The 17,890-nt window shown below is 36.3% G+C and overlaps 1 protein-coding gene across 1 annotated transcript in view; it reads left to right on the forward strand.

Annotated features, from left to right (window-relative positions):
* The window catches only part of LOC149783261 (uncharacterized), a 58,814-nt gene that overhangs the window by 16,550 nt on the left and 24,374 nt on the right, over positions 1-17,890 (forward strand). The window contains exons 5-6 of the mRNA XM_089933359.1: positions 4,098-5,114; positions 9,303-9,417. Coding sequence (XP_089789485.1) covers positions 4,098-5,114; positions 9,303-9,417 — 1,132 coding nt within the window. The remainder of the gene's footprint in view (positions 1-4,097; positions 5,115-9,302; positions 9,418-17,890) is intronic.

Here is a 17,890-nt window from a genome sequence, read left to right on the forward strand (position 1 = left end):
AAAAATATGTTTTACAGGCGAGGGTAACGTGATCCGCATGCAAAAAATTAGTCCTGTTCACATAAAAGTCTTACGGAATTATCTCCCTTGTACTGCTCTTGAGTATCGACTATTCTTCTCTTGTCATAAACCACAGAATGGACTGCACATGTGATAGCAGATGAGTGGCTAAACGTAATAAGCACAGCGCTGGCTTCAATGTTTAATGCCTAAACAGGACGTGACACCGATTACAATTTATTATTTCAGCGCTCTCTGCGAGAAAAATGGCATTCGTTATTTGGAAGGAAAAACAGTGATATTAAAGACAGCCATCTTTACCAGTTGTTTAAATCAACTGGTGTAATGTGAAGTTAGAGCCGTTTTTTTCTTCTAGCTTACGCACTTTACGCCAAGTCATTTTGGTTGTGGACGTTGAAAAGTGGTAACAATAGTTTGTCAGGACCAAGAAGCGTTAGATTAATTTGTCCCATGAAACAGCTGGTGAATAATCTTGGGATAAAAACATGTATACATTTGTATCAGTTCTATCCTATATATTCCTATATAACTGTTGACATGTACAGATACGTACACCCGTACCTGTACCTGTTTGACTGTGTGTGTTGGTGTGTCTGTAAAGGTTATAAATCAACTAACCATCCTTTTAAGTACACTTGATCCACCAAGGGATAGCGCATACAAAATCCTGACAACTACAAGCACAAAAACGTGTATTTTGTAACCAGTCAAAGCGCAATAAACGTGTATTTTGTAACCAGTCAAGACGCTTTTAACTCACCATGAAGAATTTGTGGAAAGCAATCACAACAGACACATAATGGACACACTGATAACCATAACAATAAACAATACCAAGAAGGGCTAAACAATGCAGTAATGTGGTAATTACATGTAAAATACTTAACTAAATTAATGAATTACTTAATTGAATAATATGGGGTCTAAATAGCTAATGATTTCATCTGCGTGCCTGGGTCCATTTGGAGACTTGGTTTGAACCGCTTTGTTTCATTGTTCATAGTCGATTTATCCAGTAAGATGTTTTTTCGTTCCTGGTTTTGGAACTCCACTTGCGGTTCTGAGCAAATGTAGTTAGTATAATACTATTAAAGGTATGGGCAGATGAAGAGAAGTTTTCTGCTACTTTACTTTTGTCCATATTTTCTTGTCCCCCAATTAGATATGTAAAGATTGATCTCTTTGTGCAAGGATTCGGTTTTATCGACATACCGAAGGCAGCAGATTTTATATGTGGCGAGATAAATTAATTTCCCTGTTCTGTGTTTTTGTGTTGGATCATGTAAATTAAATTATTGGCTCGTCATTTCGCAAGAAAACGTGTTTCTCTCTTTCATATGTCGACATAGTTTGCACCTTCTGTCACCGGAGGGCCTAGGTGTGACAGTATAGTCTTGGCTTGATATTGGCGTCAGTGTTGCTGACTAGGTTATCTCTTTTTGTTTTTCACTTTGCCGAAGATTACTACTGTTTTTGTTTGCTTGTTTGTTTGTTTTGGCCATTTTTTGCGGGGGGGGGGGGATTAACTTCACGATATTCCAGAACTGGTCACTGTTTCTAAATATTGTTACGTACGTTTGAGCACCCTTTTCCCTATGGATTATACGATGTCATTATGCTTTTTTTTATAAATATTTTGGCCTACAGTGTTGCCTGTGCTATGAGATCCAAGTTTGTCAGATGCTCAGATTATCCCATAAACATTTGTATATATCTCTGGTGTGTGTGTGTGTGTGTGTGTGTGTGTGTGTGTGTGTGATTTATTATAATATAACCTGTAAATATATTGAGGACTACGTTATAGATGGGTCTTTTTGTGATCAAATGTCCCTCCGTAAATAAAATTTATCCTTCTTCTTGTTCTTGGATGATTTAAATGGTGCATTGTGTTTCTCTGCAGTATTGTGATGTGATGTGATTTTTACTTTTAACGTAGCTTTAACAGTTTTTCAGTCATATCACTACGATGTCTGCAATGTGGCAGTTTATAGTGATGTCTAGCACTGGGGCATCATGCCGCAGACATGTAGCATGATGTCCCACCCAGTCACATTATCCTGACACCAGGCCGACCAGTCCTAACACTAACCTCTTAATGCTGAACGCCAAGCGAGGCAGCTGTTAGTACCATTTTTTAAGTCTCTGGTATGACTCGGCCGGGGATCGAACCCACGACCTCCCGCATCCGAGGCGGACGCTCTAACCACTAGGCCACCGGAGCGGTCCTCTGCAGTATTAACGGTAGAATTAGTGCGATTGCGAAAATCATATATAAATCAATTATAACTGGTGGTGACAGAACCCCAAAAAACCCTTGCAAGAACCACCGATCCGCGGGAAGTTACTGGTAATATTTCTCACATACCCACATTGGCCAAGCCCGAGAGTCGATGACGACGCGGACAGATGTGAGATGGCAATGATCGGCAAAGGTGAGCGATTTAGGGAGACTCGGCCATCCGGGACCCCAAAAATAAATTTGCATCCTGTCCGAATGATAACACACTATAAACTTAGAGTGATGTTTGTCCTTGGTTTATTTATTATCCGGCACTCAACCACCCTCTTCCATCAATCCCACACATCCTCTCGACGCAGATATCAAAGCTCAAAACTGTGTTTAGTTTGTTTTGAAAAACTACCTCCGATCACATTTTTAAGTTTGAAACACCAATCTACAATGCTGTGGGATGATTGGAGATTTCTAGTGAACGGCAGTATTACGTAAGACCTGCATTTTCTTCGAAATAAAAACAAATAAAATATATTGGATGAATGGTCTGTGCCTGTGACATACTTTGCATTTGGGGGAAAATTTAGCACTCAATAGTTTTAATTTTTCAAAACCGTAAACGTTTCATAGATACAGTGTCAATTAGACTCAGTCTGTTCAAAATGTTCATATAACTTTGTCATCACTTAGAGTTAGTGGGTATTATTATTATTAGTAGTAGTAGTAGCAGTTGTTGTAGTTGTTGTAGGGTTTAACGCCATTTTTCAGCACAAGATAGGCTATACATGCTGGCCAGTATAATTGGTGAAGGAAGACCCCTGGAAAACCCCGAAAAGAACCACCGACCCACGAGAAGCTACTGGCAGGCTTTCTCACGTACCTACGTTAGCCGAGCCTGAGACTCGAACTCACGCAGACAGAGGTGAGATTGCAGTGATCCGTAACGGTGAGCTCTTTAGACTACTCGGCCACTCGGAGCCCCTATTATTATTATTATTATTATTAGTAGTAGTAGTAGTAGTAGTAGTTGCATTAGTAGTGACCGCTCGGTGGTCTAAATTGTTAGAGCATAGGACTCGGATGCGGAAGGTCGCCTGTTTCAAACCAGCAGAGTCATACCATAGACTTATTTCAAAAATAGTACTAGCTGCTACCTTGCTAGGCGCTTAGCATTCAGAGATTAGTGTTAGGGACCGTCCATTTAGTACGCACGCATGGAGGGGGAGGTTAAAACAAATGCATACGTTTGCGAATTGGGGGTGGATCTGCTGATAATGTATGTACACATAGGAAACGGGGGTAGGGGTGAAACCTCGATAATACTTTGTCTAATACGTAACATGTTTGACTGGGTTCAGTCGGCGTTTGAATTTTAGCGGACACTAGACAAACTTTTTAAAGTTACGCAGCTTATTTATTTGATGGAGCCAGACATTCAACGTCGGCAGACTATCTGTTTTATTAAACACGTTAATAGTTTTAATCCTTAAGCGTTTCTGCGTGTATTAAAAAGAGGCCGTTTTATAGAATGGGGGGGGGGGTTGCGTGAAGCATACTTACGCAGGTGGGGTGTGTGTAAAAATGTACGTATGTGTACAGGGAGGGGTGAGGGGTCAAGCTTTTCCAGATTTTTGCGTACGTACTAAAAGGATGGCCCTTTACGGCTGGTCTGTCTGGTACCTGGATAATGCCTGCAGCATGATGCCCCAGTGCTAGACATCACTATAAACTGCCACACTGCAGACATAGTAACGATGGGACTAAAATTGTTAAATTTTCGTTAAAAATCCAAATTAAACACATACAGTAGTATCAGTATTATTATTATTATTATTATTTACAGATATCGCAGTGTATAATCAAAAGGACATACACAGTGTTTCGCAGTATGAATATCTACAGCCCGATAGATATTCCGACTTATCTGTCTTGTATGACACGTTGATTTCTGAAAACAACACGAGCGACATTCAAGAAGCAACCTTGCCGAAATCCGCGAACGTCGTTCGTAGAACGAAGAAACCTGATGCTCAGATATTCACTACACAACGACCGATGTCAGTGCAAGAGCCAACCGTGCCGAAATCGTCCAACGTCGTTCTTACCAGTGTCAAGAAAAATGATGCCCATATTTACACTACGCTACGACCAATGTCGGTGCACGAGATTAAATCAAGTTCAACGTCGGAGATTAGATCAATGTCAACGTCAGAAACCGCATTAATCGACCAATTGAAAACAGCGTTGAAGACCGGGGCGTCAAAAAAAGACGACGTCAAACCTCCTCCAGTTTATCCTAAACCCAGAGTTAATTCTTCAGGTCAATCACAAGGAGCCCATTATCCTCCGGCAAGAAGAAAGAAAATACCAACGCCACCAAATGAGATCGAAACCTTCAAGGGAGACAACTCGTCTGATTTGGACAACCACAATAGTATTAATTCGAAAGAAAAAGCTCAGAGTACGTTCTATAAGGAACTTCCAGACGTTTCTCTTGTAGTAAACCAGGCGAAGACCTCCAATGAAATCCCTGGAGAACCAAGAACAGGTTCCCATGTAGATGTTACTTTACATAAGACATCGAACCCAGTGATGAAAGAAAACGAGCGGGGTCATGGGCACGTGACAGAAGTCCATGATCTGTCGTCACAGGTGCAAGCGAATCAGCTTGTTTCAGAACTGACAATAGACCAAGTTGGTCAGTATCTAAAAGTGCTAGGTTTAAGCCACTATATTGACACTTTCAAATATAATAGCGTGGATGGTATGATTTTGGGAGAATTCGATGAAACCATGCTGGTCGAAGAATTAGGATTCAAGAAGCTCGAGTCTATCAAACTAATGCAATTCGTCCGAAAGGGTCATATACCAAAATAATGGTAAAAAAATGGAAAGGGTAATATACCAAAATAACGGTAAAATAAGGGAAAGGGTAATATACCAAAATAACGGTAAAATAATGGAAAGGGTCATATACCAAAATAACGGTAAAATAAAGGAAGGGGCCATATACCAAATTAACGGTAAAATAATGGAAAGGGTCATATACCAAAATAATGGAAATAATAATGGAAAGGGTAATATACCAAGTAACGGTAAAATACTGGAAAGGGTAATATACCAAAATAAAGATAAAATAATGGAAAGGCTCATATACCAAAAATACGGTAAAATAAAGGAAGGGCCCATATACCAAAATAACGGTAACATAATGGAAAGGGTCGTATAGCAAAATAATGACAAAAGGACAGTTGCGATTTGTTTTCCTGCACGAAAAATTTCACTTAGAAACGTGCAACTAAACAATTGATGCCGAGACACAAAAACCGTTTGATCCACTTAAATGCCTTCATAAATAATTTTTATCCTATCTGATTGTCAAATAAGCCTTATTATTTCATTACACACAATTTTCAAGTTAAACTCAGTTTATGTTGACCACACTTTAATGCTTAGATACGCCAATCGATCTGGAGGTTTAGAATGACGTAACATTTTTCATTTCCCTGCGAACTCATGCTTTGTATTAAAATTCCAGCTTAGGACTAGATCCATGATTTCTGTAGGTTGTAGATACGATTGTCACTGATATGTTTATACAAAGTTGCAGTTGTGTTTGAAAGTAAATATTACGTGTTGTTTCTGTTGGCTGTGGGGTGGGGGATGGTGATCTATTATAGGAGTCTTATGCTACTAGTTTAGGCTCTAATAAACAGTAACAAAAGAAAAAGTGAAAACAATAATCTTTGAAAAATGTAACAAGTATATTATTTCCCTGAATAAAAACAAAGTAAAAATGAAAAGATAAGAACTTACGGATTTAAGAATCAAATCCAAAAACCATCCAAGAATAATCCACGAATTAAATTTTAGAAGTCCTGTTTATGAAATGTTCTAATGAATTCAAGTTCGAGTCCTGATGAAAAATCCAAAATGGAAAGCGGTGGCGTATACTGTAGATAGTATTGTGCTGTTGTGTCTACAGTTCTTTTATTGTGCCACAGTCAATAATATTCCGGTGTTTGAATTTCAGAATAAAATTTTCAAAAATGTCTATATCCGTGAATTCTGTATGAGCACTCAGATATTTCCATAAAAAAAGGTTAATCTTTTAGAATCCAAAATAATTCGAATAAAATTAAAATATAACTCCAAACTGGTCACAAATACACACTTTCCAGTGTAAAAGCCCAACTGATAAATATTTATATGGACATCTGTATAAAACCTGACTACTCTGCAATTTCGAAAAACCCATAATTCCGAAATAGAGGCTGTTTACATATATAATTCCAACATCACTGCTGCTTGAGTGCTTAGATCCAGTATTGCCTTCACTAACTGATGTTATTAATACCTCTCTCTCATCCGGGGAATTCCCATCATTTTTCAAAACTGCCATTGTAAAGCCTCTGATGAAGAAACCAACACTAAACCATAACGATGTAAAGAACTACCGCCCAATTTCTAATCTCGCATTCATATAAAAATCTTAGAAAAGATTGTTCTATCCCAGCTTGTATCTCATCTGAATTCAAAGAGTCTTTTCAGCAATGTACAATCTGCATATAGCCCTTGCCACAGTACTGAAACTACTCTTCTAAAAGTAGTTAATGACATTCTCTCTGCGTTAGATAGCGGAAAGATTACCCTCCTTGATTCGACTGCAGCATTTTACACAATAGACCATGATATATTACTTCACCGTCTCCAGCATGTATTTGGCATTCATGATACAGCCTTACTGTGGTTCGAGTCCTACTTGGTCAACAGGACACAAATTGTATCTGCAAATGGAATACACTCCAGCCCAGTTGATCTATACTGTGGTGTTCCACAGCGGTCTGTTCTTGGACCTGTTATCTTCATTCTGTACACTCAGTCGCTCTCAAGTGTCATAGATCATCATACAGTGTCTAACCAACTGTACGCTGATGACACCCAAATATACAAATCTAGTCACTCATTTGTAATTGACGCTACCATCCAAGGTGTAGAGAGGTGCATTTCTGATGTAAAATCATGGATGACATGTAATAAGCTGCAGATGAATGATGATAAAACTGCCATTCTGATCACAACACTAAGACTTTCTCATTCACATCCTTTACCTCAAACAATAAATATCAGCAACACCAACATTAAATTCACACAATCAGTACGAAACATAGGTGTTACTCTGTACAGTACTCTCACATTGCACCAACATGTCATGAACATATGCAAGGTTGCATATCTTGAGCTGAGACGCATCAGCTCAATTTGCAAATATCTTTCAGTTGATGCCACTAAAACACTTGTGTGTTCATTAGTACTTTCAAGACTCGACTATTGTAACTCAGTTCTGTCTGGTTCATCTCAGTATCTGCTCCAGAAATTTCAAAAAGTTCAAAACACAGCTGCTCAGATCATACTTAGAGTACCACGATCAGAGCACACCTCCCCACTGCTCTGTACCCTACACTGGCTATCCATTCGATCCAGAATAAAACACAAAATTTGTTCTCTGTGCTACGTTTCACTGTCGGACTCTAGTCTAACATACCTCTCCGACCTCACCCATGTGTACATACCAGCAAGATACTTACGCTCCTCTTCTGACAATCGTATACTCATTATTCCCACTATGAAAACAAAGTCATATGGACGTGTTCTTTTGCATACCAGGGCCCAGCAACGTGGAATGAATTGCCCACTGAACGTAGACACAAAGACACAGTGATCACATTCAAGAGGGCTCTCAAAACTCACTTATTTCGACTGCAAGAACAAATTAAAGACCTAATAATGTATCCTACCTTAAATATTCTCAGCATGTTTGATTTTTTAAAATGTTTTCTAATTTCATGGTGTTTGTTCTTGTAATCATATCATTATATATTTTTTATCTTATAGGTGTTGTCTAATGTTGTAAAGCGCTTAGAGCTTCTAAAGATTAGGCGCTATACAAAGTCCTCATTATTATTATTATTATTATTATTATTAAATCACATACTCTAAGTATGACCTTGATAAAAACCAATCATTTTACTCCAAGAAGAAAATAAAAATAAAAAGTTGCTTACTTGCCTAAGTGATTTCTGAATCAAGGTCGGAAACTAGGGCAAAAAAATAGAAACAGTGTTTATAGTATTAAATATTTATGAAAACAGTCAGGTCAAACTGAATTTTCTGGAAATATCAAGTTCCTAGTAAACAAAATGACATTACTTTGATTTTTGATGAAAATAAAAAGACCTTAAAACTTACAAACAATTAAATTAAATCAAATATAAATATCAGGAGGGATTGTTGCTTTTGCTGAAATAGCCAACTTTCTGTTTCTCACTGTAAATTTACTACCTTATGCCGGTAAAGTATTCTGAACCGCTTCATTCTTTCAACGTCACTGCCATCCTGTTTTTGGAATTCCCCATCCGGCATTGGGCCTCTCAAAAATAAATTGTATTATTCATTACAAATGAATTGCAATACAAACAACCTGAGTTGATATTTTTGTCGACTAAGTCACCGTACTTAGCTTAGATAATTTGACATTATTATTCGCAGTACAGTATATAGACAAAACTATACTCGTGTTTTGTTCCTCATGGGCAGTAAGAAAAAGTTTGGTAAGGCTTAGTTGTGCAAGCCTAATATTTTAAATAACATTATATGCCGCTCTCTACCATGCAGTTTTTCAGACTATAGTACACCTTTGCGTCCATGGTATGAAATGAGTCGCAACCATATACTACCGCATTGTATTTTTATACGCAAGGGGTCTCTTTACCGACCGAATCAAACACTCGCGTGTGTTCTGCTCGAAGTCCCTTGTTGTCCCATATTTCCAAAAACTTCTTGACAACAGTCGTTGTAAGCTGGAAATATGTAGGTTTCAGACATTTCCTTAAAGATTTCTGAGTGGAGATTATAGTGACTTTTAGCCAGTTGTGCGATTTACTGGTATAATTGAGAGTGTTTCTTGTTAGGGGTGGCGGTTAGAGTGTTTCTTATTCAACTGTAGGATTTAGGGGTGGAGGTTAGAGTGTTTCTTATTCAACTATAGGATTTAGGGGTGGAGGTGAGAGTGCAGCTTTGGCAGTTGTGGAACTTAGAGGTGGAAGTCAAAGTGCCTCCTGGCCAATGGAGCGAGTGTTAGACATTGCTTGCACGTGTGACCTGTATACTTTAAATTATCATGCGCTAAAAAATGCAAAAGAGAAATTTTGAAATGGATCGAGAAACCACCCAAAACCAGACAAGTTGTTTGTTTACAAAATGTATAAATGAAAACCTTAATTCTTCATTTTTTTTTACGATTTGCTGCCAAAAGAAAAAGGTGTCAGTTTACACTAAAGTATAAAGACTGGATATAAATGTTACGATTGCATGGTCTTAAATTAAGTAAAGAGCGAAAACCGAAAAGTTCTCTGCAATTCAACAAAGAATGTATTTCTTTAAATACAGTGTGAAAATTTAAAAGAACTTACGTCACAGTGAGCTAAATCCCAGTAGTCTAAAATGTTATGTCGCAAGTCCTAAAGCATTCTAAAATAATTCCAGTGACATTGCAAATGAATTCCGATATTGAATGTGCTGATGTGTCAGTAGCCATAAATAGCGTTTATTTGCTAAAATATTAGTGTGTCAGAATGATTTATGTGGATTTAAAGGAATGATGACGTACAAGTGTTTAAACGATCTTTCTTCAAATTGTATCTCATACCTAACGGAATGGCATGATTCCTTTAAAATAAAGAATACGTTTTTGTATGGATAGCCATTGCAGACGTGAAAACAAAACATTCGAGGGAGTCATAATAGAAAGTTTCAGTATTATTCGGGCTGCCTTTTTCTGGAGTTTATCAATTCTAGACAAATTATAATTAGATGTGTTTCCCATCTGGTGCAGCCGTAGTCTATCAGTTGTAGTATATATCTCTAAAAATGAAGTTAATTGATTGGGGAAATATAAATCTCGACATCAGTTTTTAATGTAGACAACAAGAAGTTTTTGATTTTTTTCAATAGACACCTCTAAGCCATTTTGGGTTAAAAGTCAACGTTAATAGACAGGCGCTGCCTTGTTACGCATTTTGTTTTGTTGACTGATATGTTGTAGATGTAGATCTGAAGTTGAAGTTTATTTTTAATAGAGTCTAGATAATTATTTTTAATGGAGTCTAGAGAATTACCCATAGAATTCAATAAAGAGTCGTCAGCAAAACGATCTGTGTTAGAGTGCGCTGGGTACAAGGCTAGTTCATTGATAAACAGTAGCAAAGGAAGAGGCCCTAATATAGATCCTTGAGAAATTCAATTACTGACCTATATAGATAAAAGAATGCATATATTGATTTCCTTTAGTCAAACAATACCGTCAAGTTTGCATGAAAATGTACAGGCCAAAATTACTATATAAACATGTCTGCTTTATCTTTATGACAAGATAACTAGTTTTGCCATAGAAATTTAACTCGCTTGTAGCCACATAGGGTGAAAGAGTTGATAAAATGTAAAATACATGCTTTATTGCCGCAAAGTAGGCTATCTCAAGCCTGGCCCCCCCCCCCTTGAATCGTTGATATTTTTACGACAAGTTTATGACTGTTGTTGAAAGTGTGCCGAAGTTGCGAAACAGGACCGAGGTGGTGTGTTAAAGTCTAACTTTAAACTTTTAAGTTTCGATTCAGGATTAATTTTGGCGCATAATAAAAAGAAAATGTTTTTCGTGCTCAAATACCTGATATACTTCTGGAACAACCATTTGTTTGCACTGCTTCGCGACTGTTATGGTGTGGTCGCGTAAAGTACTGCGGGCGTAAATAAGTACATACTGCATGCATGCATATATATTTAATTTTTATTGTTTGTTGGTTTTTCTAAATGATTATATGTTAAGTATATATGTAATTTGTACTTGACCTTTTTGCATAATCAACTTAATGGTGTACCCCACCAATGACATATATTTTGAAAACAACACGATACATTGCTAATATTTCTATGATTGTATACTCAGACATAATACATTGCTAATATTTCTATGATTGTTTTCTCAGACATGATACATTGCTGATATTTCTATGATTGTACTCAGACATGATACATTGCTAATATTTCTATGATCGTATACTCAGACATAGTACATTGCTAATATTTCTGTGATTGTATACTTATACATGATACATTGCTAATATTTCTATGATCGTATGCTCAGATAATTATATGTTGTAAACATGTTTACTTCAATCTGAGTTGAAGTTATTCGTGATTCTGACCTTAGAATTTTCCAGAATGGAAATATCCCATTAAGTTGACTGATTATTTCCAGAAAATGGTAATTGCGACCAGATCAAGTAGAAGGGTATATAATTTTCTTTTCTATTAATTATTCATTTTTGTCTTAACATCCGAAGACGAAATAGGCTTATTATTGCGTTCAGTTTTTAATTTAGTTTATTTATTATTCACTGGAATTACCAAGTACTCTTTAGTCATGGATGAAAACAGTTATTTGGAATTATAGCGTTTTCAGACAAGGCCATTTTGAGATTATTTTATCTGAGACATCAAAAGACTGTTAACACATTACCACAGTCCAGGCCATTGACACATGATCCCGTTCCAGACTACAGACACATCAACACATTTAGTATTGGAATTTATTTGGAATACCACTGGAATTAAATTGTAATTTCATACTTTAGGACTTGTCATAGAACTATTAGGACTTACTTGATATAATTCGCAATGCTTTAAGGTTGTTTAATTTTAAATTTTCACTTCGTATTCCAAGGAAATAAATTATTTCTTGAATTTTACAAAACTTCTTGGTTTCTGCTCATTTCTGTTACTTAGTTTAAGACCAAATAATCGTAACAACATACGTACATACTAACACGGCATTACTGTAAGAAACGAAATTATCATGTATCATTTAGTCTTAGAATGCAATATAAGTATAACTACGTATACACATTTAGTCTCATTCTGAATATTTATTGTTGGGAAAAACATAAATATTTAGATTATGCAATTACGAATTTTGACCTCGCAGGCAGAATGGATTGAAATTTGTATAAATTCGGCCATCAACAATGATAGCTTATATTCTCAGTTCCTTATAAAATAGACAAAGAAAAAAAAAATGATATGTTCTAGATATCTCTTATATTACACTTGCTACATAGCCGCTCGTACCTTGGTACTCTGTCGTGACGACCTATTTCTGCATTCACGTGTTGTGATACTGGTCTTTATTTACTTAGTCCACTTTTAAAACTAACCTATTTTATCAAATGCATGTACTCTGCAAACGATCTTCATTTATTACATGCTAGTACTATTTAAAAGATCTTTATTTATCACATGCTGGTACTCTTTAAACTAGCTTCGTTGTCACGTCCACGTAGTCTTCAAACAAGCTTTATTACCACATCCAATTAGTCGTCAAACAAATTTCATTTATCACATCCAAGTAGTCTTGAAACGATCTTATTGATCACTTCCAAGTACCCTACACACGAATTCTATTTTATCACATGCAAGTACTCTTCAAACGAACACCGTTGTTTGTCACTTCCAGGAACCCTTCAAACAAACTTCATTTGTCACAACCAAGTACTCTTCAAACGAACTTTATTTTATCACATGTAAGTACTCTTCAAACGAACACCGTTTGTCACTTCCAGGTACCCTTCAAACTTCATTTGTCACAACTAAGTTCTCTTCAAACGAACTTTATTTTATCATATGCAAGTACTCTTCAAACGAACTTATTTTTATCATATGCAAGTACTCTTCAAACGAACTTATTTTTATCATATGCAAGTACTCTTCAAACGAACTGCATTTATCACGTCCATGTAGTCTTCAAACGAGCTTTATTTACCACATCCAAGTACTCTTGAAACGAACTTGATTTATCAATTTCATGTACTCTTTAAACGAACTTGATTTATCACTTCCAAGTACTCTTGAAACGAACTTCATTTGTCGTGTATTCTTCAAACGAGCTATATTTACCATATCCAAATACTCTTCAAACAAGCTTCATTTATCACATCCAGGTAGTCATAAAATGATGAATATTCTTTATACAAGGAAAAATAGTATAGCCTGTTTCATGACCATACAGAATATATCCGGTTTTGCTTATACTGATCTAAAACTCCATCTCTTATTTCACTGACCGGAATCACAATGTGAAATTGATTATTCCATACGTAAGAAAATCATTGGTCATTTAACAGAGTTCTTACTTGAAATGCCCATATTTTAACGTCAAAAGAGTTATGATCAACGTCGGTTTTTAACGCAGTATAAATTCTAATGATCAAAACTCGTTTCCTTCTAATGAAAAATGTATACATCTCGTGGTATATCATTGATACAGTGTACATACTATATATATATATATATATATATATATATATATATATATATATATATATATGCAGTATGATTTCCAGGCGGGCCACGTGACCCTCCTTGATCTATGCTGCGGGCCCCCCCCCATATATATATATATATATATATATATATATATATATATATATATATATATATATATATATATATATATAAGTCTAACTAATGTGTACCAGTCTAAGATGACATGTTTATCATATTCGTGCTAACATTTGACGCCCAGCGCAGCACAAGTTCTGAACGATTCTTCGTACATTGATTCTGCATAAAACGTGACACAACTTCAGATTTGAATTTGATTTTCTACGACACTTACTCACCACTAGTTATTTATCAGTGTGATATATATAATGTATTGTGTGCCGGATCAAGACCTGGCTGTAAGGAGATATTAAACATATACCAGACTACTATTCTATTATTATTGTTCTGACTGCATTTCGTCAGCGATAACTGTATGCCGGGTTCGACTATGCTTGATATGGTTTTGGGAAGAAATCAAATACACCATTGTGTTGTATGAATGAAAAGACAGACAAGACATTATGCATACCACACTGATAAATTAATTCCGTTATTGCTTAACACAAGACTGAAAAACTATAACGCGCAATACATTATATAAAACGCTTCGAAATTAAATACGACACCGTTTTATACAGACAGACAGGCAGCAAAAACAAAATGTTTATACACAGGCTACCAACTATTGTGTTAGCAGATTAGTGTTATAGTTCAGTTGGTTTAAGTTGTGGATTTCCGAAAGAATCATTGGTGATATGACTCTTGCTTCAAACAGAAACATTTGCTTAAATTAAATTGAACTATCCTGATCTGTCGTTGATTGGTACTGAACTGAGGTTAGTATGACATCATCTTGATGCCAATATTATGAGTCAACTAAACTATAGAATATATGGTTATTCATCAGCATTCGGTCAAATTTGATTTAAGAATACCAAGACCATACACCCCACCAGATGAATGGCAAGGAAAGGTTACATGTCTTGCAATTATGCTATGCTTTGTGCTGTCTGGTCTTTGAACCGAGGTTTGCATTACATCAAACTGGTGCCCTGTGCTCTCTGGTATCAAACCGACGTTGCATGATATCAAATTGGTGCCTTGTGCTCTCTGGTCTCGAACTGAGATTTATATGATATCAAATTGTTGCATTGTATTGTCTGGTCTTTGAACCGTGGTTTGCGTGACATCAGATTTGTGCATTGTTTTGTCCCGTTCTCGAACCGAGGTTGAATGATATCGGGTTGGTGATTTGTGCTGCCTAGTCTCTGAACCGAGGTTTGCATGATTGTACTGTCTGGTTTAGAACCGAGGTTTGCATGACATCAAAGTGGTGCCTTGCGCTGTCTGGTGTTTGAACCGAGGTTCGCATGACATCAAATTGGTACGAAAGGATTGAGCTGACCTTACTTAAAGAAACAGTAGTATACTAACGGGAGCTAGGGGTTCGAACAGGGTGGTTCGCCCCGAGCGCCATAAGTCTTGGGACGCCATATTCTCTTTGGGCCATTATCATTTACTGCACGTCTGAAACGATGAATCGACAACCTGGCCAATTTGACGTAAGAAAACATAGTCACCAACCCTCCTTATCCGCCATAACAATCAATATCAATCGAATCTCTAGGGCTGGACATGCTGACAAACTCCATGATGGCTACCCCCAGGGATTGTGTAGTACAGAATGTGATGAGAATTTGGGGAAGTGCATGAAAATATTTTTTATTTATTATTTTTTAAAAAAAAAAACAAATTAAAAGATTTAGCAGTAAACTATATGGAAAAACGCTAGTTAAAAGAATGAGCAATGAAGACTTCGATGCTTGATTTACCAATTATAAGCTTCAAAGTCTCGGTGCTTCATTTACCGATTCCAAAGCAAGGGAGAAACAAAAACTTAAAGCTCCAGTAAAACGTTTAAAAATGAAAGAAATGTGACGTATAAATAAACAAACCTTTGTGAAGTTTTAATGACGCTGAAACATACCTGAAGAAATTTCTGATTCAAAACATTGAATATTTTGGTTCAGTCAAATACAACTAGATTTGACCTTCATGAATATTACGTTTAGACGGAGACATTAATCTTCTATAATATTTTTAGAGTGTTTATAAATGTGTGTATAAAATGTTATAAAGTTGCTCCAGCAAATTATTTCAGTGCACCATGACTTGCTCACGATTCCAGTTTACAGACATATAAAATTTAATTAGAACAATGACTATGACACATTCCGGTTTATCGACAATGTACTTCGCAGTGGAATTAGTATGATCCAACACATATACGGGGCAGCAAATAACACATTAATGTGATCCCAAACAGATACGGGGCACTAAATAACGCATTAATACATACAAATATCCCGTCTTCCTTTTGGGAAACCTTGCCGACTTTGCCACAAACGATGTAAGGTTATATTGTAACAGACAAATAAGAAATTTTGTCGAATAAGATGCGGCCTATAAAATGTAAGCTCACAACAATTTTATGCGACATGACATTTTTATTTTGATGACATTGTGTTACAAATTACCTATTATATGTAACATGTATTCAACAAAGTGTCATGAAGGATACTGAAACTCAAAAGTTTGAACTAATTATTGAGGTGATGTTCCGTACTTGAAACAGTCAGATGACCCCTCGTTTGTGGATATTCGAAACGAGTTTAAAAGCTAGATGCATTGACCTCTTTGTAAAGACTGATTGCTTACCAACATTTATTTCAAAATACAACCTGGGATCTTTTCAGTACGTACAATGCTAAAGACGTAGAGAACAAAAAGAAGCGTCCCGGCATATTTGTGATTTGTTCTCAAAACGCTTGTTTTCTTCATCCATTTCTTTTTTCGTACACCATCTATTCTAACTCCCAAATAGAATGCTCTTTGTTCCCATTCTTGTGTTCAATTCAGTTTTGAATGCATCCGTTTGCTTATTATTCCTGTTAGCTCTATTATACTAGGACCTGCCGCGAGAGCATACTTTGGTATCTTTTTTTTCAGTTTACATGCATTTCTATCTATTATAAGTATCTTCTCTAAATCAATAATTGCTTTAATTTCGACATTATTATCTCGTCATGATATCAATGTTAGCTTGCACATCACCAATATTATTAAACACCTATCAACGTACACGTTATATCTGCTCTCGATTATTAACCTCAGCTTGGAAAGTTCTGTATCATCTTTTATCACTTAAATCCGTAACGGCTCGAGCGTAGGCTGCTTTCATTCATACAGTCGAATGTTTCTTGACGTTCATCTTGTTTTTAGCATCATCTAACTTTCTTGCAAAATTTAATTAATGATTGTTTTTTTATATAATGCAGACAGTATATTGGTGACTCAAATAAACAAATAATAGCCGTTACTGTACTATTTTGGCGTTATAGATTTCGCCTGCGAAAATGTACAGATTGTTTTAGTTTAAAGACGTGTGGTGTGATATCAAGATCCACAACCCTTTACCATTTTGAGGCAAGTACCGTGATATGAAGATTCACGAGCTCCAAGAAATTTCAGGACGTGTGCATTCAGAGCACATGGGAGGGAGGCCATTTCGATCAGCATTCGGATTTAGTCGGCACGTTCATTCTTTAATACCCTCCACTGTTTTTGTGCAATTGCACAAAGGTTCCCGTTGTGTCAGTCCCGTTTTCAGAAGAACCTAATAAGTGGAGAGCGAGACCTATGAATTAATAATCAATAGTTTCTTTTCTGCCTCAAGTGGTACGGTTCTAAGCAATCTAAACGGTTGCTACAGTGATTTGGTAAGAATATGTAATTATTCTAACGCAAAATATGACGCTCACTGGTATCATCATTATGAGGCTTTGTCATAAATGTTTAACTTAACGCACGCGGACGTAATATTTTGCGACGCAGTATTGTAACACAATTTAGTAACACGAAGCCCTTAACGTCACGTGATTTGTAGAATTTAGGCTGGTGCTAATTTTAAAAAAAAACACTTATGACAAATGTTGAATAATACAATATGCCATTAGCTGCGAGTTTTATAAATTTTATTGCACGTCAAAACTTCTGTAAGATACTCTATTTATCCACTGTATGCTGAGCATAAAAATAGTTACTTGGGCTCTGGTCTTGTTTGTTGATTTCAGTGCTATTTTTTCTCCATTTTGTCAATTCATATGATGAATCGGATCTATTGAATGGTATTAATTA

The sequence above is a fragment of the Sinohyriopsis cumingii genome, chromosome 14, assembly GCF_028554795.1.
Source record: "Sinohyriopsis cumingii isolate HCF-2022 chromosome 14, ASM2855479v2, whole genome shotgun sequence".
Lineage (NCBI taxonomy): Eukaryota > Metazoa > Mollusca > Bivalvia > Unionida > Unionidae > Sinohyriopsis > Sinohyriopsis cumingii.